Here is a 27,712-nt window from a genome sequence, read left to right on the forward strand (position 1 = left end):
GAAGACAACAGACTTGAAGTAGTCATGCCTGTTGTTTTCAGTGAGGAGACAGGTGAAGTGACGGGGCCTCTGAAATGTATGTTGTATTCATGCAACTATGAGCTGGGCATGGTCTTCTCACCCAGTTGCTTTGGCTGTCTGCTCATGTACTCAGGGCCAGCTCTGGCTTTTTGGCCGCCCCAAGCAAAAAAAAAACAACGGGGTGGCCACAACGGCAAAGCAAAAAAAAACCAACAAAACCCTGCGGCGCGGCCGGAGCGCGGGTGCAGGGGGACCGGCTAGCGGGGGGGAGAGGGAGGGAGCGGGCGGGAGAGAGAGAGGAGGGGGCGGCCAGAGCTACAGCGGAGTGCTGCCACGCGGCCCCTCCCGCCGTGCCGCCTTCGGCCGCCTGCCGGGAGGGCTCTGCTCCAGTCGGCGGGGGGGAAGGACGAGGACTGCCCTGCCGGGCTTGCTGCAGGGCACTCCCGTCCTCCGCGCCGCTGCCCCCTACATTATTACTAAAGGAAAACCCAGTGGGAAATGTAGGAATCTCAAAACTATTTTATAGAATGACAGATAAAAATGACTAAGTAATCCAAGACAAGATCTACAGTGCATGACGACTATCTGTATTCCAAACCTAGAATCTCTACTGATAGGATGTTTTATCTGATGGAGGATAACCTACTTCTGGTGATTAGTTTAAATGGAGCCCCCAAGAAAAAGACCATTTTACTTGAAGCAAAAAGTAATCAGACACTTTTTTTTTAGTCTTTCCTATTTACAGATAAAGAACAATTTGACTGTCTGAGAATAGTTAAGTGTAGCAGTCCATGGTAGTCAGGTTAAAAAAAATCTGTTGGTCAGCTCATTTGATTGAGGATAAAATGTGCAGTCTTTCATAAATTTTCAGCTTAGACACTTGGACTTTATGATGCAGTAACTTTACTGAAATCTCCTGGGAAACAGAGATCAGCATTCAACTCATATTTTTTCCCTTATCAGGATGATTTTTGAGCTAAACTTTTTTTTTTAAGGTGCCTATGTTGTACTCACAAAATGTGTACGTACATGGTGAAAGCGTGCATTGGGATGCACAAAACACATTTGCATAGCTACAAGAATGCAGCTTTGCATGTACTTGCATGTCTAAATACCCCTTTACACATGCAGTTAACTTTTTAAAATGCAGATACATACTAGTGCATGTGCACACACATTTTGTGGGCACAACTAAATGTATTGAATATTTGACCCACTGAGTCAGTTATCCCACATAGTAGGGATGAGGGGGCAGGGACTATTTCTAGTATATATTGTAGATTAATGTATCTCTTTTATTTGCTGATTGTGATTTACAAAAGAGAGTTAAACTCATTCTATTGTTCTATGAACCTAGTGTAATTCCTTTATTTTTTTAAGGCCACAGGCCACCAATAATACACTAATATGGGGCAAGCTATTGTTAGTGTCAGATCAGAATTCATTAAACTACAATGTGGGATACAGCAGTCCATTATTAAAGCCAGGTTATGTCATAGCACTGTTGTCAATGAGAAGGTGAACAGTTCATGGAGGATTACTAGTGCAGTCACTCATAATTAGCCTACAGAATGTAGAATGTCAATTTGCAACATCTTCAGATTGTTTATGCCCACAGGGCCTGAAAACTCAGTTTAACATATTGTAGTAGATCTTACTGTTATTTCCTTGACTTGTACTGCTCCTTGTCTCCCAGTGAAATGAGACCTACCACTCCCCTATCCACCCAGCTCCCTATGCAAAAAAAATCTCATTTACACAGAATGACAGTATCAAAATAAAATGACATTGATGCATTTCTTTCCTAAGACCTGAAATGATATTTTCCAGCTTCATGAAGGACATAAAGCATGTTCTGTGGTTATAGGGCCGGCTCCAAGTTTTTTGCTGCCCCAAGCAAAAAAATTTTCCCGCGCCCCCTGGCCCTGCGCTAACTCCGCCCCTTCCCCGCCCCATTCCAACCCCTTCCCCAAATCCCCGGCCCCGCCTCCTCCCCCGGGCATGCCGCATTTCCTCACCTACCCCTCCCTCCCAGGCTTGCCTGGGACGGAGGGAGAGAAGCGGAGTGGCGGCGCGTTTGGGAGAGGAGGCGGAGGTGAGCTGGGGGAGCGGTTCCTCTGCCCCCCCAGGGTTACTTCCTGCGGCCCTCCCTGTGCCCCCCACTGCCACAGCTCACCTCTGCTCCGCCTGCTCCCCTGAGCGCGCCGCCGCCGCTCCGCTTCTCCCCCCTCCCTCCCAGGCTTGCCGCAAAACAGTTGATTCGCGCGGCAAGCCTGGGAGGGAGGGGGGAGAAGCGGAGCGGCCGCAGCACGCTCAGGGGAGCAGGTGGAGCGGAGGTGAGCAGTTCCTCTGCCCCCCCCCCCGGCTACTTCCTGCGGCCCTCCCTGCTCCCCCCACTGCCGCAGCTCACCTCCGCTCAGGGCCGCTCCTGGCTTTTTGCGCCCCAAGCAATTAAAAAAAAAAAAGGAGCCGGAGTGCCGCCCCTTGGAAAGAGCCGCCCCAAGCACATGCTTGGAGCGCAGGTGCCTAGAGCCGGCCCTGTGTGGTTAGCAGGAGTGGATATAGCTGAGATCTAGCTAAAGTTAATGTGGGTGGAAGTTGATTTGCTTGTCTAAGTTCTCTGCATTGTTGTGTGCATCTATAGGTTTAACAATTATGCTAGTGAAGTACTCTGCTGTCGCAGCTGGGTAGCGTGAGTAAGAGGTGACAAGAAGATCACAGTTAGGGTAATTTCTGACTGATGCTGTTAAGCCTTGATTTAGGCTTCTTCTGCACAGCTTGGCCCATGCACACAAAACAAAACTGTTGGACTGTGCTGAGATCATATAGCCTGACTGAACATGTATAGTTAATGTAAAATACTATGGCATTGAGACTGCAGATTCAACTTAGTTGCTGTGAGAACTTGAAAACAGACAGAGACTCCACTATTCTCTTTGCTCTTGTACATCTTGCAACTCTCAAAACCCTTAAGTTCATTTTTCTTCTGTTTTGGAGAGAATGGGAGATTACTATTCATCACAAAAATCAACTTCCGAAGGACAGATCTGAAGGATAAAAGAAGCCTCTGCTTATCCATATGTGTATTAGGTTACCAACCTCTCGTAGATTGGTTGAGACTATTAAACAGGCATCCCAGTACAAGCAACTAGCTATGCCAAAGTGTAACAATGGCTCAGTGGCGATATAGATTGAATAATCAGAATGTGTATTTTGAAAAGGAAATTAGGTACAGACATTTGGATCTTCAATGCATTCATGTCACAACTTTGATACTATTAGATGTGTATTTAAGAACAGGAGAAAAATGTTTTAAGTGGTTATAAGAAATGATTTCTTAACTGCCAAAAGCAGCAGATAATAATTTGGGAATTTAGTGTTTAGGTTTTATTTGTGTTTATTTCCATACCAGAGACTGTTTACATAATAATTAGTGCTGTCGATTAATCACAGTTAACTTACATAATTAACTCAAAACATTAATTGTGATTAATCACAGTTTTAATCATACTTAAAACAATAGAATACCAATTGAAATTAATTAAATATTTTGGATTTTTTTCCACATTTTCATATATATTGTATTCTGTGTTGTAATTGAAATCAAAGTGTACATTATTTTTTATTACAAATATTTGCACTGTAAAAATAATAAACAAAAGTAATAGTATTTTTAAATTCATAGAGTCATAGAATATCAGGGTTGGAAGGGACCTCGGGAGGTCATCTAGTCCAACCCCCTGCTCAAAGCAGGACCAATCCCCAACTAAATCATCCCATCCAGGGCTTTGTCAAGCCTGACCTTAAAAACCTCTAAGGAAGGAGATTCTACCACCTCCCTAGGTAACCCATTCCAGTGCTTCACCACCCTCCTAGTGAAAAAGTTTTTCCTAATATCCAACCTAAACTTCCCCCACTGCAACTTGAGACCATTACTCCTTGTTCTGTCATCTGGTACCACTGAGAACAGTCTAGATGCATCCTCTTTGGAACCCCCTTTCAGGTAGTTGAAAGCAGCTATCAAATCCCCCCTCATTCTTTTCTTCTGCAGACTAAATAATCCCAGTTCCCTCAGCCTCTCCTCATAAGTCATGTGCTCCAGCCCCCTAATCATTTTTGTTGCCCTCTGCTGGACTCTTTCCAATTTTTCCACATCCTTCTTGTAGTGTGGGGCCCAAAACTGGACACAGTACTCCAGGTGAGGCCTCACCAATGCCGAATGATCATGTCCCTTGATCTGCTGGCAAAGCTCCTACTTATACAGCCCAAAATGCTGTTTTCGTTCTTGGCAACAAGGGACACTGTTGACTCATATCCAGCTTCTCGTCCACTGTAACCCCTAGGTCCTTTTCTGCAGAACTGCTGCCTAGCCACTCGGTCCCTAATCTGTAGCAGTGCATAAACCTCATACAAGTACTGTAGTGCAATCTCTTTGTTGTGAAATTGCAATTTACAAATTTAGGGGTTTTTTTTTTGTTACATAACTAGACTCAAAAGGAAAACAATTTAAAATGTCAGAGCCTACAAGTCCACTCAGTCCTATATCTTGTTCATCCAATCGCTAAGACAAACAAGTTAGTTTACATTTACAGGAGATAATGCTGCCCTCTTCTTAATTACAATGTCACGAGAAAGTGAGAACAGGCATTTGCATGGCATTTTGAAGCCGGCATTGCAAGGTATTTACGTGCCAGATATGATAAACATTCGTATGCCCCTTCATGCTTCGGCCACCATTCCAGAGACATGCTGCTGATGCTCATTAAAAAGAATGCATTAATTAAATTTGTGACTGAACTCCTTTGGGGAGAATTGTATGCCCCCTGCTCTGTTTTACCCACATTCTGCCATATATTTCATGTTATAGCAGTCTCAGATGATGACCCAGCACATTTTAAGAAAACTTTCACTGCAGATTTGACAAAACACAAAGAAGGTACCAATGTGAGATTTCTAAAGATAGCTACAGCACTCAACGCAAGGTTTAAGAATCTGAAGTGCCTTTCAAAATCTGATAGGGATGAGGTGTGGAGCATGCTTTCTGAAGTCTTAAAAGAGCAACACTCTGATGCAGAAACTATAGAACCTGAACCACCAAAAAAGAAAATCAACCTTCTGCTGGTGGCATCTGACTCAGATAATGAAAATGAACATGCATCGGTCCGCACTGCTTTGGATTGTTATCGAGCAGAAACCGTAATCAGCATGGATGCATGCCCCCTGGAATGGTGGTTGAAGCATGAAGGGACATAAGAATCTTTAGCACACGTGGCACATAAACGTCTTGTGACACTGGCTACAACAGTGCTATTAGAATGCCTATTCGCACTTTCAGGTGACATTGTAAACAAGAAGAGGGCAGCATTATCTCCTGCAAATGTAAACAAACTTGTTTGGCTGAGTAATTGGGTGAACAAGAAGTAGGACTGAGTGAACTTGCAGGCTCTAAAATTTTACATTATTTTATTTTTGTTTGTTTTGGTGTGCATAATTCTAAATTTGTAAATTCAACTTTCATGATAGAGATTGCACTACAGTACTTATATTAGGTGAATTGAAAAATACATTTTTTACAGTGCAAATACTTGTAATCAAAAATAAATATAAAGTGAGCACTGTACTCTTTGTATTCTGTGTTGTAATTGAAATTAATATATTTGAAAATGTAGAATACATCCAAAAAGATTTAAATAAGCGGTATTCTATTATTGTTTAACAGTGTGATTAATCGCCTGATTAATCGCAATTAATTTTTTTAATCGCTTGATAGCCCTAATAATAATACCACTGTTGTTTCAGATCACTCCATGATAACGACTCACACATCACAACTGTATATCCTTTTTTTACATACTCTGTTGAATTCTAGTTAAGTATTCTGTCTGATTTTTAAGAGTTCACTATATCTGAGAGAATGCAGTTGGATCATGTCAACAAGGTTTGGATACTAAATTACTTAATTGTTGTTCAGTGAATTTCCTGAAGTTGATAATTTAGTGGGTGAAGATAGAAAAAGGCGGGGGAGTGGGGCTAACAACTTAGAAAATCAATGTATAAAGAAGAGGGTTTCAGTGTACACTTGTCTCAGTTCAGATAGAGGATTACTAGTTCAATGGATTGGCAATGAGAGAAGAAGAATGGTCTTCTGGTTAAGGCATTGGACTTGGGATGCAGATGTTCTAGATTAAATTCCAATGATTTCCTCTGTGATTAATCGTGCGATTCTATAAAACTGTAATAATACTTCCTTATTTCACAGGCATCTTGTGAGAATAAATACAGTCATATTTGGGAGGCCTATCATGATGCCAACATATAGGGTATGGTCTACACAGCATTTTGGAGCCTGGGGAGTGAGCCTCCCAGCCCGGTTGACAGACTTGGGCTAGTGGGGCTTGTGCTAGCACTCTAAAAATAGCTGTATATACATCACTTTTAAGTTGTGGCTCAGGCTGGAGCTCGGGCTCTGAAGCCACGGGTGGCATCTCTGTCTCTCTGTCTCTCTCTAGTTGACAGCTTAAAAAAAAAATTAAGGGCAACATCTTGTTTTAATGCGGGTTTTTAAAAACAGCAATGACCTTTGGAAGTTGCATTGTCTTTTTGCTAGTTTATGACGGAATCCATACTAGCCTGATTTGTCACAACACAGCATCAACCGCTGAGGAGAATTGTAGAACTGCTCTCTGCTTCTTATCTTGTTCTCTTATATCTTTCTTATTTCTTTCTGCTTTTGTGTTTACCCTTTAGTTCAACCTAAAGACACCTTCAGCTTTACCCATGGGGAGGAAAAGCTAAGAAGAGGTGCAAAAACACATCTATATGAACATCAGTATGTCAGGGAGAGAGGCGTTCATATCAGAAGAGGATTAATGTCTCTTTTCTAGTGACTGGGGAGTAGGAAGAGGGGTGAGAGGGGAATGGCAGTGTGTAGAAAATGAAATGAGAGGGCTTTTGCAGGTAGTGCCATTACAGAAAAATGGTGTGGTTTAAGGGTTAGAGCAGGGGACTCAGAATTACATTTCCTGGGACATATTTGGGATTGAACAACTGACTTCTGTGACCTTCGGTATAACCTATGTGTCTGTTCATTCACTAAAATAATATATTTACTTTATGTGTGTGTTGAGACTTATTTACTTAATGTTTGCAAAGTGCTTTGAGGCCCTCTGGAGACAAATTATTATAATTAGTAATGGCCCATATTAATTGCTCCATATTCCTTTTATACCCATGTTCCACTAAGAGGTTAGGAAGAATGGCGAAACAGTAAAACTGTTAAACCTGATTCTACCCTACTTTGCAACTTGTGGAGTCTGGGACCCTCCCACCTCACAGGGTGTGAGAGCCTGGGCTTCAGTCCAAGCCCAAACATCTACACTGCAATTAAACAGCCCTTTAGCCTGAGCCCTACGAGCCTGAGTCAGGTAGCACTAGGGTTGCCAGTTTTGGTTGGATGTGTTCCTGGAGGCTCCAGGACAGGGGTGAAAGTAACTTAACTGACTTACCAGTATGCAGGGCAGCCAGGGTCCTGGGCAACGTGGAGTGGGGGTCGGCTCTGGGACCCCGGAAGGGGCGGGGCCTCAGGTGGAAGGAGCGGGGCTGGAGCCAGGCCTCCTCAGCCAGCTCTCCAGTGCTGCCTGGCCCGCACCACCCAGGGCTCCGGCGGTGATTTAAAGGGCCCGGGGCTCTGGCCACTGGCACGGTAGCAGCAGCAGCTGCAGTGGCCGAGAGCCCCGGGCCCTTTAAATTGCCATTGGAACCCCAGGATAGTGACGGCGGTGGCCGGGAACCCCAGGCCCTTTTAAATTGCTGGGACCCGGGGCAGCTGCCCCTTTCCCCCCCACCCCCCGCTCCTATCAGCGGCCCTGCCGGTATGGTCAGCTGTGTATCAGCGACCACTTTCTTACAGGAACGCTGGACTGGACCAGACTGGCTTACTTTCACCCCTCTCCAGGACAATCCTGGAGGGTTGGCAACCCTAGCTGGTATGATTTTAATGGCAGGGTAGACACACACAGAGATCTTCCTATCTAAATAAACAAGCCAACACGTGAGAAGGGAAATAGGCATGGAGCAGTGACATAGCCGTGACATAGTGGCACAACCTAGACTAGGACCCAGCTCTCCCAAGTCCCAGTCCAGAGACTTGGAACATATTACTTCTCCACAACAATCTGCTTGTTATAAATTATAGAGACTTCCCAGATACTAAGGGAAGATTATTTGGAATATTGTTCACAACTTTTCTGTCATGTTATCAATGACATCTGTGTTTTAACAAATTTTCAGACGAGTTAATTCCCAGGAAGCTTTTATAATATAAAGAATTGTTAGACAAACTATTACTGAATCTCAGGTAGACAATGTGTTCCTTAGGGAATGTAAGTTTCAAAGGCCTGCCAGATGTATTTCAACTCAATAGTCAATATTAAGAGCAAATGTCTATTCTATAATTGTGTATATTGCTATGACAATTGGTAGAGAATAGAGGGAAATAACTGATAGATACTGTTGATCAAAGCACCAATATTTACATAGGTCTTCTCTAAAACAGACCCTTTGCAGTGAGTTACCATTCCATTAATTCACCTCTCTCTTACCTGTAAAGAACTGTCCTGGAAAGACAGTGTTTAATTCACCTGCAGACAGTATTGTTTCATGCAGTTAGTATTGGGCATTAAAAATGAATTTGCACTTAAAAAAAAAAAAATAGAACACCGGACTCTTAACCTGTTATCTGGAGGAACACTGACCTGACATACTCTGGCTGTGTAAATCAGATGAACATTGATCAAAAGAAATTTGCTTATGTCTTTGTGAAGACAGTTTTTCATGAAACATTATTAATTTTCAGTTGTATGTTTAAAATCTTATTTTTGGTTTCCAGATGTTAATGAATCCTACCATTTATTAGTAGGGTCCTACCAAATTCATGGCCATGAAAAAGGCATCACGTACCATGAAATCTGGTCTCCCCCCATGAAATCTGGTCTTTGTGTGCTTTTACCCTATACTGTACAGATTTCATGGGCGAGACCAGCATTTCTCAAATTCGGGATCCTGCCCAAAAGGAAGTTGCGGGGGAGTCATAAGGTTATTTACAGGGATTGCGGTATTGCCACTCTTACTTCTGCGCTGCCTTCAGAGCTCGGAGGCTGGAGAGCGGCGACTGTTGGCCGAGTGCCCAGCTGTGAAGGCAGCACCATGCCAGTAGCAGCACAAAAGTAAGGGGGGCAATACTATACCATGTCACTCTTACTTCTGCGCTGCTGCCTTCAGAACTGGGCGTCTGGAGAGTGGCGGCTGCTGACTGAGGGCCCAGTTCTGCAGGTAGCAGCGCAGAAGTAAGGGTGGGAATACGATACCATGCCATTCTTACTTCTGCGCTGCTGCTGGCGGTGGCGCTGCCTTCAGAGCTGGGCTCCCAGCCATCAGCTGCCGCTCTCCAGCTGCCCAGCTCTGAAGGCTGTGCTGCCGCCAGCAGCAGCACAGAAGTAAGGTCAGCAGTACCACCACCTCCCTTACAATAACCTTGTGACACCCTCCACCCACAACTCCTTTTTGGGTCAGGACACCTAAAATTACAATATCATAAAATTTCAGATTTAAATAGCTGAAATAATGAAATTTACTATTTTTAAATCCTATGACCATGTAATTGACCAATATGGACTATGAATTTGGTAGGGCCCTATTTATTAGGAATAAGTTACTTGGTATAGTTCGTTCAAATTTTGTTGTATGTCAGCTGATAGGCATTCCTTAAAGTGAATATGTCTGCCTCAATAACTGCAAATACAGAGTAAGTTGCTCATACTCCCTATGAGTGTTCCTGAAAGTCCTACTTAAAAATAAGAGGGCTACAGATTTTCTTTTTGCTCTGTTTTTGTACAGCGCTTAGCACAATGAGGTCCTGGTCTATTACTAGGGCTCCTGGACACTCTAGACACACATGGTACAAATAATAAAGAATAATACAGATTGCACTTGTGGTCACATTTTTGGAGTCTCTGTGGGAGTCTGAGGGTTTGTTTACATGGAGACAATCAGGAAAGTTAATCCAAATTAGCTAACGGTGTGAATTAAAAATGGGTTCATTAATTATTTTGGGGGCTTCTCTAGGAATTATTTTGGGGAAGTTCCATGGCGTGTGTGTTGTACAAGAGTCAGGCTAGACGAAGGATCGGCAACCCTTGGTACGCGGCCTGCCAGGGTAGGCACCCTGGCAGGCCAGGCCGGTTTGTTTACCTGCCGCGTCCGCAGGTTCGGCTGATCGCAGCTCCCACTTGCCGTGGTTTGCTGCTCCAGGCCAATGGGGGCGGCAGGAAGTGGCGCGGGCCGCATGACAAAACTTACCCTGGCGGGCCGCATAACAAAGGTTGCCAATCCCTGGGCTAGATGAACACAATGGTCCCTTCTGGTCTTAAATATATGAAAACCATATTAAACCACTGTGTAGACACTCCAATTCAGTATTAAAGTGCCTTTAATTTGGTTTAGTTTAATTCACACCCAAGTGAAATCACCTTGTGTCTTGTCTCAACACTGAGAGCCGTCTAGCTGAGAATATCAGACTAGAAAAGGGAAAGATGCAAAATGGAACACAAAGGAAACTGTGAAAACCTATTGCAGATGTTCACGTTAAAGCTTTGACTAATATTATATTTCCTCAACATCATAAAAGAAAAAAACATAAACTAATGCTCTTCAAACAAAAAAAGTTTGAAGAGCATTAGTTTACTGTGTAGAACCTTTGAAAGTGTGTGCACATACATTATGTCTTGTTACAGCATATGGTTACTTTAGTATATATTGATGAGATGATCAGATTTCCATTTCACATTACAGGTGATATTTTCTGAGTCTGTTGCCAGGTACATTAAGTGACCCAGATGTTCTAATGTAGAGGAAAGTGACATCTATTTAAAACAAGCAGCATGTTAAAAGTTATAAAAAGAAACGAGGGCATCTGTTTAAAGAAGAGATAGCTATAAATAGACCTCAGTTTGAAAAGGGCTTTCTATTAAAATAGCCACGTTGAACAAGTCTCATTAATCCTGCCTTTCTTATGCTTGCCCCCTTACCTCCAAACAAGTTCTAAATTTCATTTGGTTACCATAATTAGTTAAAAGATATAGCCCTTTTCTAAGCACCATGCTACATGACATGTAAATAAAATGTAGTGTGGTATAAAGGTTTTATGGTTATGATCTCATTACTCACCACAAATGGAATTTTTTGTGCATGTTTCATGACTTAAGATGACTGATTTATTCATAAATAACTACTCTGTTTCATTTGTAACGGAGTGTCTTGTAGTTTGATTTTATGTTAATAACCCATATTGTTTAGATTGCTGAAAACTGGATTGAGAGATGTGTGAAATTTGCTTCTGCTGACTTTCTTGTCTGGAATTCTAAATAGCACTATTTGGGCATTAATAGATACATATTATATAATTGCCTTTGAACTGCAAGGTAGAGTAGTAGTGGTACGCATTCAGCGGTGAAACAAATGGGAGCTGCAGAAATGTTTCAAAGGCAGATTTGCCTCTGTTGGTAAAACAGGAGATGGTTGTTATTTTTCCAACGAGGGTGATTCTCTTAAATTCATGGTGTATAAAATACATTGTAAGGTAGTAGTGGTGGCTGGATATGCCTCTCTGACAAACAGGTAGACAGACAAGATTGTAATCTGGTATCACTTCATACATTAAATGGGACATTAGTATAGCTTTATGCAAAATTGTGCATGCATATTGCATAAAACAATGTATAATTACAATACAAATTGGATTTGCCCCAAGGTCTCAAACTTAAAAAAAAAAAAAAAAAACTTTTGGGAAACAGAGCTGCAATGTTTTGTGCTGGTGGTATGTAAAAGACCTGCAATTGTCCCAATCCAAAAAATTCAGTTAAGCAGAGGTCGGGTAATAGGGTTTGTAAGGTAGCTTTATGCTTGGATGTGATATAAGTAAATATATAGATATCTTCTTACACAACCATAGATATAAAATATATTATATTTTAAGTGATTTTCTCCTTCCCTGTGTTACCGCTGTGAAAATGAAGAATTGGCCTCCCATCATTCACCACTTGTCTTTTTGTGAGACTCAATGAGAATATGCACACTGTGTATCTTAGAATCATAAAAATGTAGGGCTGGAAGGGACCTTGAGAAATCATCAAGTTCAGTCCCCTGCACTAAGGCAGGACCAAGTAAACCTAGACCAGCAGTCGGCAACCTCTGGCACGTGGCTCGCCAGGGTAAGCACCCTGATGGGCCGGGCCAGTTTATTTACCTGCTGACATGGTAGGTTCGGCCGATCATGGCCCCCACTGGCCACGGTTCGCCGTCCCAGGCCAATAGGGGCGGCACGAAGCCGCAGCCAGCACATCCCTTGCCCACGCCGCTTCCCGCCGCCCCTATTGGCCTGGGACGGCGAACTGAGGCCTCACCAGTGCTCAGAACAGGACAATTACCTCCCACATTTTACATATGACACTCCTGTTAATAATAGACCCCAGGATTATATTAGCCTTTATCACAACTGCACCATGTTGTTGATTCATATTCAATTTGTGATGTACTCTAGCAAAAGGGGAAAAAAACAGAGGGAAAGGTTGCAGACCAAGCTGGTTAAGAAAGCATCTGAAACAAGTGATTAAGAAAAAGAAAGCCTGCAAGGAATGGAAGATGGGATGGATCAGCAAAGAATGCTACCTCTTGCAGGTCAGAAAGTGTAGGGATAAAGTCAGAACTGCTAAAAGCCAAGCAGAGTTGGACTTGGCAAAGGGAATTAGGGGTGAGGGATAGCTCAGTGGTTTGAGCATTTATCTGCTAAACCTAGGGTTATGAGTTCAATCCTTGATGGGGCCATCTGGGGCAAAATCAGTACTTGGTCCTACTAGTGAAGGCAGGGGGCTGGACTCAATGATGTTTCAGGGTCCCTTCCAGGTTACTAGTGGAGTTTCTCAGGGACCAATCTTAATTTAACATTCTTATTACTGACCTTGGCACAAAAAGTGGGAGTGTGCTAGTTGAGAGGTGTTGCCAATACAGAGGAGGACCAGAATATCATACAAGATCTGGATGACCTTGTAAACTGGAGTAATAGAAATGGGATGAAATTTAATATTCCAAAGTCATGCATTCAGGGATTAACAACAATAATTTGTGCTATAAATTGGGGATGCATCAGTTGGAAGTGACCGAGGAGGGAAAAGATCTGGGTGTATTGGTTGATCACAGGATGACTGAGTCACCAATGTGATGGGGCCATGAAAAAGGCTAATGCAGTCCTAGGATGCATTCAGGCGAATCTTCCATTAGAGACAGGGAAGTGTTAGTACCATTATTCCAGTCACTGCTGAGACTTCATCTGGAATACTGAGTGCAATTCTGGTCTCCCATGTTTAAAAAGAATTAATTCAAACTGGAACTGGTGAAGAGAAGGGCTACTAGGATGATCCGAGGAATGGAAAACCTACCTTCTGAGAGGAGACTCAAAGAGCTTGGCTTGTTTATCTTAATCAAAAGAAGGCTCAGGGAAGTTATGATTGCTCTCTATAAATACATCAGTGGGATAAAAAACAGGAATGGAGAGGAGTTATTTAATTTAAGTGCCAATGTGAACACAGGAACAAATAGATATAAACTGGTCATCAACAAATTTTAAGCTTGAAATTAGCAAAGTTTTCTAACCATCAGTTAGAGGAGTGACGTTCTGGTACAGCCTTCCAAGGGGAGTAGTGGGGATAAAAAACCTAATTGGCTTCAAGACTGAGCTTGATAAGTTTATGGAGGGGATGTCATGTTGCCGATTTGTGACTGCTCGCAGCAAATGTCTCCCAACAGCCAGTGATGGGATACTAGATGGGTAGGGCTCTGAGTTACTAAAAATAATTCTTTCCCAGATGTCTGGCTGGTGGGTGTTGCCCACATGCTCAGGGTCTAACTGATCACCATATATGGGGTTGGGAAGGAATTTTCCCTTGGATCAGATTGGCAGAAACTCTGGGAAGTTTTCGCCTTCCTCTGCAGCCTGGGGCACGGGTCACTTGCAGGTTTAAACTAGTGGAAATGGTGGAGTCTCTATTACTTGAAGTCTTTAAACCATGATTTGAGGCCTTAAGTAACTCAGTCAGAGGTTTAGGACCTATTACAGGAATGGGTGGGCCAGGTTCTGTGCCTACAATGTGCAGGAGGTCAGACTAGATGATCATGATGGTCCCTTCCAACCTTAAAGTCTATGAGTCTAACCCCAGATCCTTTTCAGCAGTACTATCACCTAGCCAGTTGTTCCTCATTTTGTAGTTGTGCATTTGATTTTTTCTTCCTCTCTAAGTGCAGTACTTTTCTGAAATGCTGCACTTGTCTTTATTGAATTTCATGTTGTTGATTTCAGACCAATACTCTAATTTGTCAAGGTCGTTTTGAATTTTAATCCTTCCTCTAAAGCACTTGCAATCCCTCCCACCTTGATGTCATCAACAAATGTTGTAAACATACTCTCCCCAGCCATTATTCAAGTCATTAATGAAAATAAAGTACCGGGCCCAGGACTGAACCCTGAGCGACCCCACTACGTGTGCCATCCTTGTTTGACAGCATGTCTTGTTTTCAATTATCAATGTGAAATGATCTCCAGATAGTGAGGCAGACAAAAAGTGTGTTCTGAATGGGCCAGAGAGAAAACAACCAGTCAAATGAATGAGAAATAGAATAAATATTCTACAGCATTGGAATATTAAGGTGAATATATGCAGTCTTGCAACATTTTTGTTTGTGTAGTTTTTAGGCTACCCAAATATACCTCTTCAGCAAACAGACATAATACACACTGTAAGTCATCCTCAGTAAGATATCTGTTTAGAACTGGTTGTAGAGCAATAAGAAATATAGCCTAACTTATTCATTCCCACCACATTTTTTTTGTTTTTTTCCACTTAAATGTAAATAATGATTGATGTAGTTAGACTTTCTCTCAAACACATCATAGTTACATTATCTTTAGTAAGCATCTGAGACATTCTCTTGAATGATAATGAGCAATAGTAATACTTCACACGTTTTGAACCTTTCATTCAAAAATCTTAAAGCGCTAGAGAAACATCCATTAATTACTGGAACTCTCACATCTGTAGGAATATATACAGTAGAACCCCATTCATTCAGCCCTCCATTATCCGGCTCTCCGTATTAAGCGAACAATCAGTACACACAAATCCAGAAATGGGTGATCTCTCCTGTGGTCATTAAGTGGCACTTTCCCATTCTCCAGATTATCCAATTTTTTGATTATCCAATCTGGCCCTGTCCCAATTAGGTAAATGGGGTTCTTCTCTATATCCTTCAAGCTATTTCACATGCCATACAGTCAAAAAATCAGCCACATCTGGCACGATTCATTTATTTATTATTTATTCGTTGATTTACTTATTTATTTATTTGATTGATTCAGATATCAAGGAAGGCTCAATGGCAGACAGGTAAACTTATGGTTTCACTGAAGTTTAAAGTTCAGATTCAGCTATCTATCCAACCTTCTTAGTTCTTATATTTTCATTTATCCTGATAGAATCTAAGCACCTACATACTGGGGTATCTGAATTCATACAAATGATAGAACTCAGAATGAGAACTGTCACAGCAACTTATGCATCCGAAGAAGTGGGTTGTAGCCCACGAAAGCTTATGCTCTAATAAATTTGTTAGTCTCTAAGGTGCCACAAGTACTCCTGTTATTTTTGCGGATACAGACTAACACGGCTGCTACTCTGAAACAGCAACTTAAAACACCTGGAGTAATTCCACATGTAATAATAGCTGTTACATTTTTTTAAAGGCTGTTAGTCCATTAAGGCAAAATGAGTCACATGCTACTTGCTCAGACATCATGTTACTCTACCTTATTAAACATGGTGACACTTAAAAAAAGTACTTTATGGGGCTACTTATGATATTTGTCTTTTGCCATAAATCTCATATTTACAAATTCAGGGGAGGGAAGAGAGACTAGGTTTGCTGTGATCATCCAAACTGTAAAATATTGAGCAATTATTCAAGGCTCTCTTTTAAAACAAATGAAATTATTTCCCAAAGGATGATTTAAAATAGTGTCTCTTGTTCCTTATTATGACTGACTACAACTTATCAGAGCCCTCTGCTGTATACTTTGGTTGCATTAGTATACAGGGATCGGCAACCCTTGGCACGCGGCCCACCAGGGTAAGCACCCTGGCGGGCCGGGCCGGTTTGTTTACCTGCCACATCCGCAGGTTCAGCTGATCGCGGCTCCCACTGGTGGGAAGCGGCGGCCAGTACATCCCTCGGCCCGCGCTGCTTCCCAAAGGTTGCTGATCCCTGCATTAGTGGGATTTCCCTAACCAGATAAGGAGAAGTTTTCTTTAAAAAGCTGGGTGCAACCCCTGCTGCACCCTTCCCTAAACCTACATTTTTGATGGATTCATTCTCAGAGTTTCGTTTCAGAGTTGGATTTTTATGTAAGATTAAACAGATTTGTATTTATAGGTTAAATGGAGATAGACCTGTCTGGAGTTGCAATTTTAAGGCTAGACATGATGAATCCCTAACAGAAACTCAACCTGCTCCTATTTCTGTAGCACAGATGCAAAACAGAGTAACAATTCATTTGAAATAGGAGCACTAATATGATCTTTACAGATTCATATTTAACTTGGCTTGACAAAACTAGGAAGTCAGAGTACTGCCTGTGCTTTCAGGGGTCACAGCAGCTGCTGTTTTCTTCATACAGAAGTAGAAATCTACGTGGGATAAATAGGACCAAATGCCACAGCTTACTGTTTTATGAGTGGCAAGGTATGTCAACAATGCAGAACATTGGAATAAATGACATTTTTCTACCTTAAATATAAAAGAATTTTAAAGTATTTTGCAAAATTCAGGCCACTGAAACTCACACACATTACTGTTGATTGACCCGGAGAACCAGTCACCTGCATCACCAATAGGTGGTGAGTTTCATGTATTAAGTTTGTGGGTAAACAGATGTGTGGACAGCAAAAGTTCTAATCTGCTGTTTGGTTTAGTGAGAAACATGCATGTGAACATGTTCTGGTCCCCATCAAGCAATGTAGATGGTGTTGGATTATCTTTGAGTTCAAAGTGATTCAGTTCATTTCTTTGTCATTATGATTTAGGTTCTTTAAAGAGAATAGATTACTCTGAGAATAGATCAGCAGTCAGTAGAGATGTTTCACTACAGTATGGAATGCTAATAAAACAAAGAAAAGACTTTTTTTTTTTTTTAAGGAATTCACCATTTGGTATGAAAGGTACCCATTAAATTATTCAACAAATATTTAAGCTTGAGTGAACAGCATAAGGCCTGGGGTGCATGTAGCCCAGCAAAAAATATTTTCATTTCATGTTTGCCTGAGCGTGACCCTTGACATCTCAATGATTTTTGAGGTCTCAATCCTGGAGCTTGAAGGAGTAGTAGAAGACCAAACCTCAGAGTGACATTGAAGGAAGAGGAGAACCAGCAGGAAACAGAGTTAATAGGGCATGCTAAATTCTTGATAGGAATACATCCGTGGCCTGTAAAGTGATGAATTATATACTGGTATGGAGTATATTGTTAGTAGCCCTACATGGGGTTGCAAGAGATAGGGAGAGAGAACAAAATGAGCCATCAAACACACACTCACTTATGGCTCTGAACAGGGGATGGCCACAATCCTAGTCCAGGAAATCCCTGGATGAGGCATGAGGAGCTGGAGAATTTGCCACTAATTGATGGCAATAGATACTCCAAAGAGTGTGGGAAGGTGGTGAAGCTGTCACCTCACTGTATACTTCATTGACTGATAGCTGAGCCAGCATGACAATGAGTTCCCACTACACCCTATATAAGGATGAAACAGCAGCCGCTGTGGTGCACATTCCCTTAGTGCAGCTAGCAGCATTGTGCCTGCCTGATGCAGAATGCTTACAGGAAATCACTTCAGAGTCCTGTGCCCCCACACCTTTTCTCTTGGCTTAAAAGCCATAACAAAGTGCCTAGAAGTTAGGGAACATGGTATATATTAAAGGATCAATGTACAAATGAAAATGGGAATTTACAAGTGGCTTCACCAAATATATCTTACAGCCCTAGTCTTTATACCCTAGTAGAGTATCCATAGACTGACTAAATGTATGGGGAAAGAATCTGATATTACTATATATACTTTAAAATGACTGGGCAACCATTACAAATCGTTGAAGATTTTTTAGACCGCTACAAAAGGCTTCTCAGGGAAGACAGATTCTGGGAAGATGTTGAATACTAAAGAAACACTACAGTCCTGAATAGAGAGATGCTGTAGTGTGCAGACGCCAAGAACTTTGACTCTTGTCTGTTTAATCTGAAGGTTGGTGGCCAGCAGTCTCATCGCTCTGAACTGTGACTTTTGTCAGATTTTACAAGCCTAGTAGGATCATGCCTGGTCAGTGCTTGGAAAGGAGATCTTCAGTGAAAATCCTGTGGGTCGGTTCTTCAGAAAGGGTCACTCTTCCGTTATAATCTGTATTGAACATACACCCCAACTTGGCACTAGGTGCAGGGGTGCTCCTTTCATTAAAGTACCAATTACTTGTGGTTATTAAGAATGCCAGTGCACTTTCAGCAAAAGAATGGTCAGTAGTCCCAGTATGTTGAGCAAATTCCAAATACATAATGATATCAGCTTCCCTAAAGCCTAAATTGGCACTTCTCTCCCTATTTTAAAGAGAGTTGTGTTTTTCGTCTGTATCCAGAATTTCTTTTTCAAGTAAGCGTCAAATGACATACAGTAAAAAGTGATGGACAATGTCAATACAAAATGATTTCATTCAGTAGAATTTTACAATACAATTGGGAAAGAGGGAGAAAGAGAATGGGCAGAAAAGCCATAAATAAATCCTTTTAAAATGAGATAGCATTCCTTATGTAGGTTTCTCTATAGCAAGGGTGAAAAAAAGGTGTTTTGTTTCGGTGTGCTATTAAATGTAACACTTTCCACTCTGATAGTGGCTGGATGTCAGAACTAGTTATTCCTGTAAATGTATAATAAGCAAGGTGGATTGAGATCCTTCAGGATAAAAGTATTAATATTTTACATGCACACGCACGCATACACACAAAAGATCTTGAATTTTAGGCCCTTATCCTGCAATCAGATTCATGCAAGTGGTTCCTGTACACAAACGTACAGCTTCATTGATGTCAGTGGGGTTCCACGTGGATCTGATTGCAGGATCAGGGCCAGTATGTGTGATGTTTCAGGATGCCATTGTTACAATGTGTAGCCAGTAGTTATTTTCCCTGATCCTGCAATGACTTAATACATGTGCTTAACTTTAGGCATTCTAAGTAGTCCCATTGACTCCTTGCATTGCGTAACATTAAACACTTATGTAAGTCTTTGCAGGATTTGGGGCCTTAGGTAGGAAAGGACAAGCTGGTTTGTTTGGAAATGAACTATATCTGATTGTGTTCACAGATCACTTTGGATAAGTATCTTTCCTCTCTGGTCTTAACCAATCAGGAGTCTTATTGGGTTGAGTGGTCCTGAGGCACAGAATGGTGTTAACCAGTCAGATCTCATATGCTAATAAGTGAATCCTTATTTGTTGCCATGAAGCCTAGAAAAACCTATTATTTACCTTCTGGGAGGTGAACTGTAGGTGCTTTCTGTATCGCCAACTTCATCTCTTATATAGAATGTTAGTTGTGAAGGAAAAACTATTACACATTTGAAATTCATGACCTTAAAGGAGAGATTTCCACATTTCTGCCAAAGGTGATTAGAATGCATGTAGCAACACATTCTGTGAAACCACTATATTAATATGTCTGAATTACTAAAACTGCCCTTACATGTAGCACAGTCTGTTTGAGGATATTGCTTTTAATTTGTCATTATAAATATGTTGTTACAAGGATAGAAAAATATAAATGAAAATATGCACCAGGTATCAGTGCTCCCAATAGATAGTCTGTAATTATTTCCCAATAAAATAGATGACTGTACACACATTCACAGGGGGTTTTTGCCTTTTGTACTCTATGCTATGAATTCAAGTGTTGGATCAGAAGGATTTATTGCTTGGTAGTTCAAATGGTAAACATAGGGAGGATTTGATTAAACAGTTTAAGACAATGTTTCCTAAAGCCAGTAACTTATTTAACACTTCAGCAAGGTTTTCCAAAAGGCTGTGTGTTATAGTAACAACAGATTATTTCTGACAGCAGTGCTCTTCGTATTAGAACATTGTCAAAACAGGTACATACACAAGACTGAAAAACAGCTGAAATACATCTCCTGCCAAACACATTCCTGGGCATGCTCAATCTGGCTGTCCAATCATATAGCACAGCTCAAGGAAGGTATTTAACAAACATCATTATCTTAGGCAGTGAATCTATAAAGTAGTTTTCATGTTCCTGTTCTTCACTGAGCCTTGAGATCTATAGTCTTTTTTTGGGTAGGGGGAAGGAATTCATCTTCCTAATTTTCACTATGGTCCCATTTCAGCTTTTTGCAATCTGGTTACTACAAAATTAGTTACACTATACTAAGTGATGACCAAGAAAAACACAAAATGTGGCTTGCATTACAGTAAATTCTTAATCTGAATTAAGATCCTGCATCTTCTATTGTAGTCACCAGGTAGACGCATGCAGCATGTTTATCTGGGGAATCCCACACATCTACTGACAGTGAGGACAGATTCAGTATCGTAGTTCTCCTCATGTGCTGTGCTAATATTTACTCAACCTTGTTAAAGTGAGAATGTAATTTTGTTTTTGAAATTCTAGTTGTCATGAGTGAGGGGCTTGATTCAAACCCACAGATCTGCCCACTCTCTAATGTTTGGGAAGTTCACATTCAAATCAAGATCCACTCTTTGTGACTCAGGCCTCTCCTCTCTTCTTTTCACAATCCTCTGCCAGGTCTCTGGATGTCTGTCACTACCATTAACTTCAACACTATAATATCTAATATGTTCTGAATTTTAACATTACTAATATCAGGAATAGGTGCCATGTGAGGCACCATAATTCACTTTCAAAAATCCAAAGCTGATCTAGCCTGACAGAGGAAGTGGCTGAAAATGTACTAGACAAATTCAGAATAGAAATAACTTTCACAGTGAGGGCAATTAACCACTGGAACAGTTTACCTGAGGATGTAGTGGATCACTTGACATCTTTAAATCAAGATAAGGAGGGCTCTGAGTTACTACAGAGAATTCTTTCCCATGTGTCTGGCTGGTGGGTCTTGCTCACATGCTCAGGGTCTGACTGACTGTCATATTTGGGGTCAGGAAGGAATTTCCCATTGGGTCACGTTGGCAGAGGCTCTGGGGTAGAGCCCTGGTGGATACACAGTTTATATCCTCGGCTGCGGATAGTGATCAAAGCTCCATGTCTAGTTGGCAGCTGGTATCAAGCGGATTGCCCCAAGGGTTGGTCCTGGGGCCGGTTTTGTTCAATATCTTCATTAATGATCTGGAGGATGGTGTGGATTGCACCCTCAGCAAGTTTGCATATGAAACTAAACTGGGAGGAGTGGTTGATACACTGGAGGGTAGGGATAGGATACAGAGGAACCTAGACAAATTAGAGGATTGGGCCAAAAGAAATCTGATGAGGTTCAACAAGGACAAGTGCAGAATCCTGCACTTAGGACGGAAGAATTCCATGCACTACTACAGACTAGGGACCGAGTGGCTAGGCAGCAATTCTGTAGAAAAGGACCTAAGGGTTACAGTGGACGAGAAGCTGGATATGAGTCAACAGTGTGCTCTTGTTGCCAAGAAGGCTAACAACCTTTTGGGCTGTTTAAGTAGGAGCATTGCCAGCAGATCGAGGGACGTGATCATTCCCCTCTATTCGGCATTGGTGAGGCCTCATCTGGAGTACTGCGTCCAGTTTTGGGCCCCACACAACAAGAAGGATGTAGAAAAATTGGACAGAGTCCAGCAGAGGGCAACAAAAATGAATAGGGGGCTGGAGCACATGACTTATGTGGAGAGGCTGAGGGAACTGGGATTGTTTAGTCTGCAGAAGAAAAGAATGAGGGGGGATTTGATAGCTGCTTTCAACTACCTGAAAGGGGGTTCCAAAGAAGGATGGATCTAGACTGTTCTCTGTGGTAGCAGATGACAGAACAAGGAATAATGGTCTCAAGTTGCAGTGGGGGAGGCTTAGGTTGGATATTAAGAAAAACTTTTTCACTAGGAGGGTGGTGAAGGACTGGAATGGGTTATCTAGGGAGGTGGTGGAATCTCTTTCCTTAGAGGTTTTTAAGGTCAGGCTTGACAAAGCCTTGGCTGGGATGATTTAGTTGGGGATTGGTCCTGCTTTGAGCAGGGGGTTGGACTAGATGACCTACTGAGGTCCCTTCCAACTCTGATGTTCTATGATTCTATGATATCTGTGAATATAAAGCAGGTAACCATGGAGCTACAGGGCTCTAGCGACAATGAGCAAGACCAGCAGAGCCATGGCCAGTGAGTGGGCCAGGAACCGCTGTGACGAAAGCAGCTACATGTTGGGCCACCGTTCACAGGAGCCAGTGACCAGCCCAGGTCACTGACCTTATAGTCTGAGTCTGATGGGGATGTTTGTAAAAGATATGCTGTAGCTCAAGAGATGTTATGGGCTTGATCCAAGAAAAACTAGGTGAAATTCAATGGCCTTCCCGCCCCCCCCCCCCCAGTACGTCAGATTACATGATCATAATGGGCCCATCTAGCCTTTAATAATAAATCCTAAGAAAATCCATATCCAATCATTGTTAAAGGGTCTGATAAAGAGCCTGATCCTGAAATCATTGCTAAGGCAAAATTTCCATTGATTTAATGGAGAGCCCAATCCTAAAATCCCTGTTGAAAAAGAAATTGCCTTTGAATCCAATAACTACCCTGGAAGTCCTGTGGGGAAGAAGTCAATGGCTGTATTGCTAAAAACTGAAATGAAAAGTTAAGGAATGGGCCCTCTGATTTTTTTTTTTCTGAAAAAGAAGTGAAGAATTGGACCCCAAATGGAACGATGCTGTTGTATAGATTTTAACATGTTGTTTTGTGCTTAGAGCAGTGTAGTGGCATACAGAAATACTAACTACTGTCCTTGGTTCTACCAATGACTCAAAATGTTCAGGGACAACTTATCCTCTTTGTGGTTCAGTTTACGTGTCCACAAGCTCAGTAATAGTTAACTCATTGGGATGTTGTGATGCCTAATTAAATAGTTCCAGATTGTGTAAAGAAAGGCATTGTTCTGCTCTGAACAGAATCTATAGACACTGGCCAAAACTGAGGCCCTTTCTTTGTTTTGGCTTAATTAGTAACTCAACAGTAACAACAAAAGTAATCCTCAACTTACTCTTGGCTGTTCCTACAGTATTTTCTCAGAATCCTCTGTGTCCTAGACCCCTGTTCCCTCTGTTTAAAGGGCCACTCCCATCTCCTATCCAGGTGGAATTAATGAGCGACCTGCCACAATGAGTCACCAGGAATCTGCTCTTCCCTCCCGGATTCCAACTCCTGCCTACGGAGTGGTTCAACAGAAGAATGCTTCCCTTCAGTTACAAGCACAATGCAAATAAAAATGAATAGTGCTACTTTCTTTTTATATATTTTCTTTGCGTATGAGATCATGTCAGAGTAGAAAATATCTGGTCTAACGATTTGGGCAGTGTTACTGTGGCATCAGCAGAGACAGAGAAGCTGGATTTCTGTCACTGACCATTTCCATTATATTTTACTCTGTGATAGAACGAATTAAACCCGAGCAGCTATTAGCATCCTGATATTCCATGGAGGAACAGCTAGTATGTTTAATGTTCATCTGTAGATAATGTCAACTGTGCGAGCTGAACCCCAAAAAGCAAGGCAATTCAGATTTAAAACCTAACCTTTAAATACATCCTTCAATAAATAAGCATGCTTGCCACATGGTCTTCCAAGAGCAGGCCTTTGCAACCATCTTGCTATAATGTAAGCAGAGTATTGGTCAATAGGCATCTATAGTAAAACATGGTAAAAATGATTATGTGGAAGTTAAAAACAAAAAGAAAAAAAAAATCTCATTATTTTCAATGGTTCCCCATGAACATGTCATCTTAACTTCTTTCTATTAAAACAGAAATTCTATTTTACTTCCTATTCTCATTTACTTAATATTTTACATTTCTTATGTATATCTATTATTTAAACATATTTCCTAATAATACGAGTACTTTCAGGTCAGAATTACTTGTGTGTTTGATTTTGAGTAATTAGATTTGTGGATTGTGGATGGGTGTTGGTTTGTATTGAATGGGGAACACGTTGCAGTGTGAATATCATGTATGGTTGTGATGTTAACTCATTTAGCTTTCTATAAAATGTCTGTAAACATTTAAAAACAAATAAACATATGTACCCATCTCATATTTACTGTATATACGTATGACTTGGGCTGCTAATTGGCTGGTGAACTTACTGTTACTGTTTCCATCTGGGGAAAAATAAATATTAAGTAACCCAAACAAAGATAAAGCAAAACCCCTCTGTCAGGGTTCCTTCCCCACTCTGAACTCTAGGGTACAGATGTGGGGACCCGCATGAAAGCCCCCTAAGCTTATTTCTACCAGCTTAGGTTAAAACCTGGTATGCTGCCACCACCAAGTGATTTAACAAGAAACAGGGAAAGGACCACTTAGAGTTCCTCTCCCCCAAAATATCCCCCCAAGCCCTTACACCCCCTTTCCTGGGGAGGCTTGAGAATAATATCCTAACCAATTGGTTACAAAGTGATCAAAGACCCAAACCCCTGGGTCTTTGGGCAATGAAAAAATCAGTCAGGTTTTTAAAAGAAGGATTTTATTAAAAAGAAAATGTAAAAATCATCTCTGTAAAATCAGGATGGAAAATAACTTTACAGAATAATCAGATTCAAAGAGCCCAGAGGAATCCCCTCTAGCCTTAGTTTCAAAATTACAGCAAAACAGGGATACCTCCCTCTAGCAAAGGGAACATTCACAAGTTGAGAAAAACAAAGATAAACTAATATGCCTTGCCTAGCTATTACTTACAAGTTTGAAATATTAGAGACTTGTTCAGAAAGATTTGGAGAGCATGGATTGATGTCCGGTCCCTCTTAGTCCCAAGAGTGAACACCCACCAAAACAAAGAGCACAAACAAAAGCCTCCCTCCTCCCCCATGATTTGAAAGTATCTTGTCCCCTTATTGGTCCTTTGGGTCAGATGTCAGCCAGGTTACCTGAGCTTCTTAACCTTCTTTACAGGTAAAAGGATTTTGGTGCCCCTGGCCAGGCGGGCTTTTATAGTATTGTACACAGGAGGGTTGTTACCTTCCCTTTATAGTTATGACACCCTCACACTGCTTTATCATTAAAGTTGTGTGCGCAATGTACATGTTATTCTGTATATTTATATGTACATACGGTTGTTAGTTTATAAATGTGACTTCTTCAGTTTGTAGCCATAGAGCTAGCTTAGCCTTTTATTCTACCTAGCAGTAATGCTTAATCCAATGTTTTACAGCAGGGGTCAGCAACCTTCGGCACACGGCCCATCAGGATAATCAGGTGGCGGGCTGCAAGACATTTTGTTTACATTGACTGTCCGCAGGCACGGCCCCCCACAGCTCCCAGTGGCCGTGGTTCGCTGTTCCCAGCCAATGGGAGTTGCGGGAAGCCGCGGGCCGCAAGGACGTGTTGGCTGCCACTTCCCACAGCTCCCATTGTCCGGGAATGGCAAACCGCAGCCACTGGGAGCGGTGGGGGCCCATGCCTGTGGACGCTCAACATAAACAAAATGTCTCACAGCCCACCAGTGGATTACCCTGATGGTCTGCATGCTGAAGGTTACCCGCCCCTGTATTACAGGATACAGGCCTGTAGGTTCTTTCGGGTCACCAGGCCAACCCATTGCAGCCTGCGGGTTGACCTGGTGGCCCATAAATTCTAAGGGGATTGTGCAAATCTTGCTTTGGTTTCAGTTCAGGTTAAAACTCAACTGAAATGATCAGGTTTTGCTTGATTTTACCCAAAATTATAAATTCTAAGTTCTGCATAATCACTGTTAAGTTTCAACTAACAAGTTTGTGAATCTAGCCTAAATTTTGGATTTGCAAGAAAATTTTTGGCCACTTTTGATTGTGTTAAGAGTTTTTCAACAGCTGCATATATAAGGTTGAGATTACAAACAGTAGAGGAGTATTGCCTCATTTCTGGTATGTGGCTTTACTGTCTGGTTTACATGCCAAACTGCTCTTAATATGACATTCACATTGTAAGATTCAACTCTGGCTCTATGATTTTTAACTTAAAATATGGATTTCCTGTTAAGAGCGGGAGTCCCAGTAACTCAGTTTGCAGTCTCTTTGTTTGATGAATTGAGCTGAGTCTAAAGGATTCTCTACATTGATGTGTGAAACCTTGAACGAATAGAAATGTGTTTTCCATCAACACATTTGGAGGAGTAATTTTAAGTCTTCACAATATGAAAGACATGTCTGGGAATGTCATGTTCTCAATGCTCTGCTGAGCTACTCATTAAAGTGTGTGTGTGGGGGGGGAATCTTGGGGGAAAAAACTGTTGCTTGACTAGATTATGATAACCTCCTCTCTTAAAATGAATCATAAAATCAACCCAGGGAGACTTTAAGTTGTTTTCAAAACTGCCAACTTCTCTGTATGAACCATATTTAGAAAAAAACAACTTTTTTTTTTAACTAACAGTTTGAACAGGGTAGAAAATTAAGAATAACAATCGCTCTCTTTTAATGTCAATTTATCATTTAATGGATCAAATTAGGTGTTTCCAAATAGTAATTTTGTATGCAAAACAGACAACCTAGTGTGTGGTTCAAGTCTAAACAGTTGAATATCTCAGAAATGTTTTTAATTAGCTATGTTGATGCTCAATTAAAAAAAACTAACTTGACCCAGGAAATACATTTGTAATGTAAAAATGTTTGTGTCTGTGTATCTTTTGTCATAGGAAGCAAAGCACTATGTATGCAAAAACCCCAACTAATTAATCAATTAATTTCCCAGTCTTTGTCTGCAGCATAGGATTATTTTCCAGACTCTTTTTTTTAAAGTGTCTGATTTGTTTCTCATTTGAATACTTGCATAAAAATTCTCTAGGCCTTTAGATCTTCTCCTTCTATTTTACATATTTCATTTTCCTCAGGTTCTGAGAAGGCTTTGTACTGAGGGAGTCAACTGGCACAGTGCCCACAATTAATGATAAGCCTTTCCTTGTCATACATTCTTTGCATCATTGGAGAGTAAACTAAAAGAACATAACATATAAATCCAGAGGCTGAATGCAAAATCCAGCACTTCACCTTTTCTTCCTGAGAGTGGGCATGAATGATTTTATATAGTTTAAAGGTAAAATGGTGACAACAGATGTCAGTGTCTCCAAGGAGGATTTAGAAACTTGCTTTTTAGAAAAAATAACTGCTAGGAGCTATTGTTTTTGTTTATTGATTTTAAAAAAAACATCATATTTTCATATATTTAAAGCCTAACAAATTGTGTTATTGAGTGAATGCTTTTTCTCATTGCTCTGGAATTCGAGTACGGTGAATAGGATAAAACACCACATTGGTTTCAGTGCTGCAGACTGATATACACATGATGTCATAATATATTCTGAT

At 41.3% G+C, this 27,712-nt stretch overlaps 1 protein-coding gene across 7 annotated transcripts in view; it reads left to right on the top strand.

Annotated features, from left to right (window-relative positions):
- The window catches only part of PCDH9 (protocadherin 9), an 878,971-nt gene that overhangs the window by 257,208 nt on the left and 594,051 nt on the right, over window positions 1-27,712 (top strand). Inside the window, exon 2 of one of the 7 annotated variants that reach the window (XM_065412766.1) lies at window positions 26,400-26,412. The exons of the other annotated variants lie outside the window; for them this stretch is intronic. Within the exon in view, the coding sequence (XP_065268838.1) occupies window positions 26,400-26,412 (13 nt within the window). The remainder of the gene's footprint in view (window positions 1-26,399; window positions 26,413-27,712) is intronic. 7 annotated transcript variants of the gene reach the window in all.

Source organism: Emys orbicularis, chromosome 1 (assembly GCF_028017835.1).
Source record: "Emys orbicularis isolate rEmyOrb1 chromosome 1, rEmyOrb1.hap1, whole genome shotgun sequence".
NCBI classification, from domain to species: Eukaryota; Metazoa; Chordata; order Testudines; family Emydidae; genus Emys; species Emys orbicularis.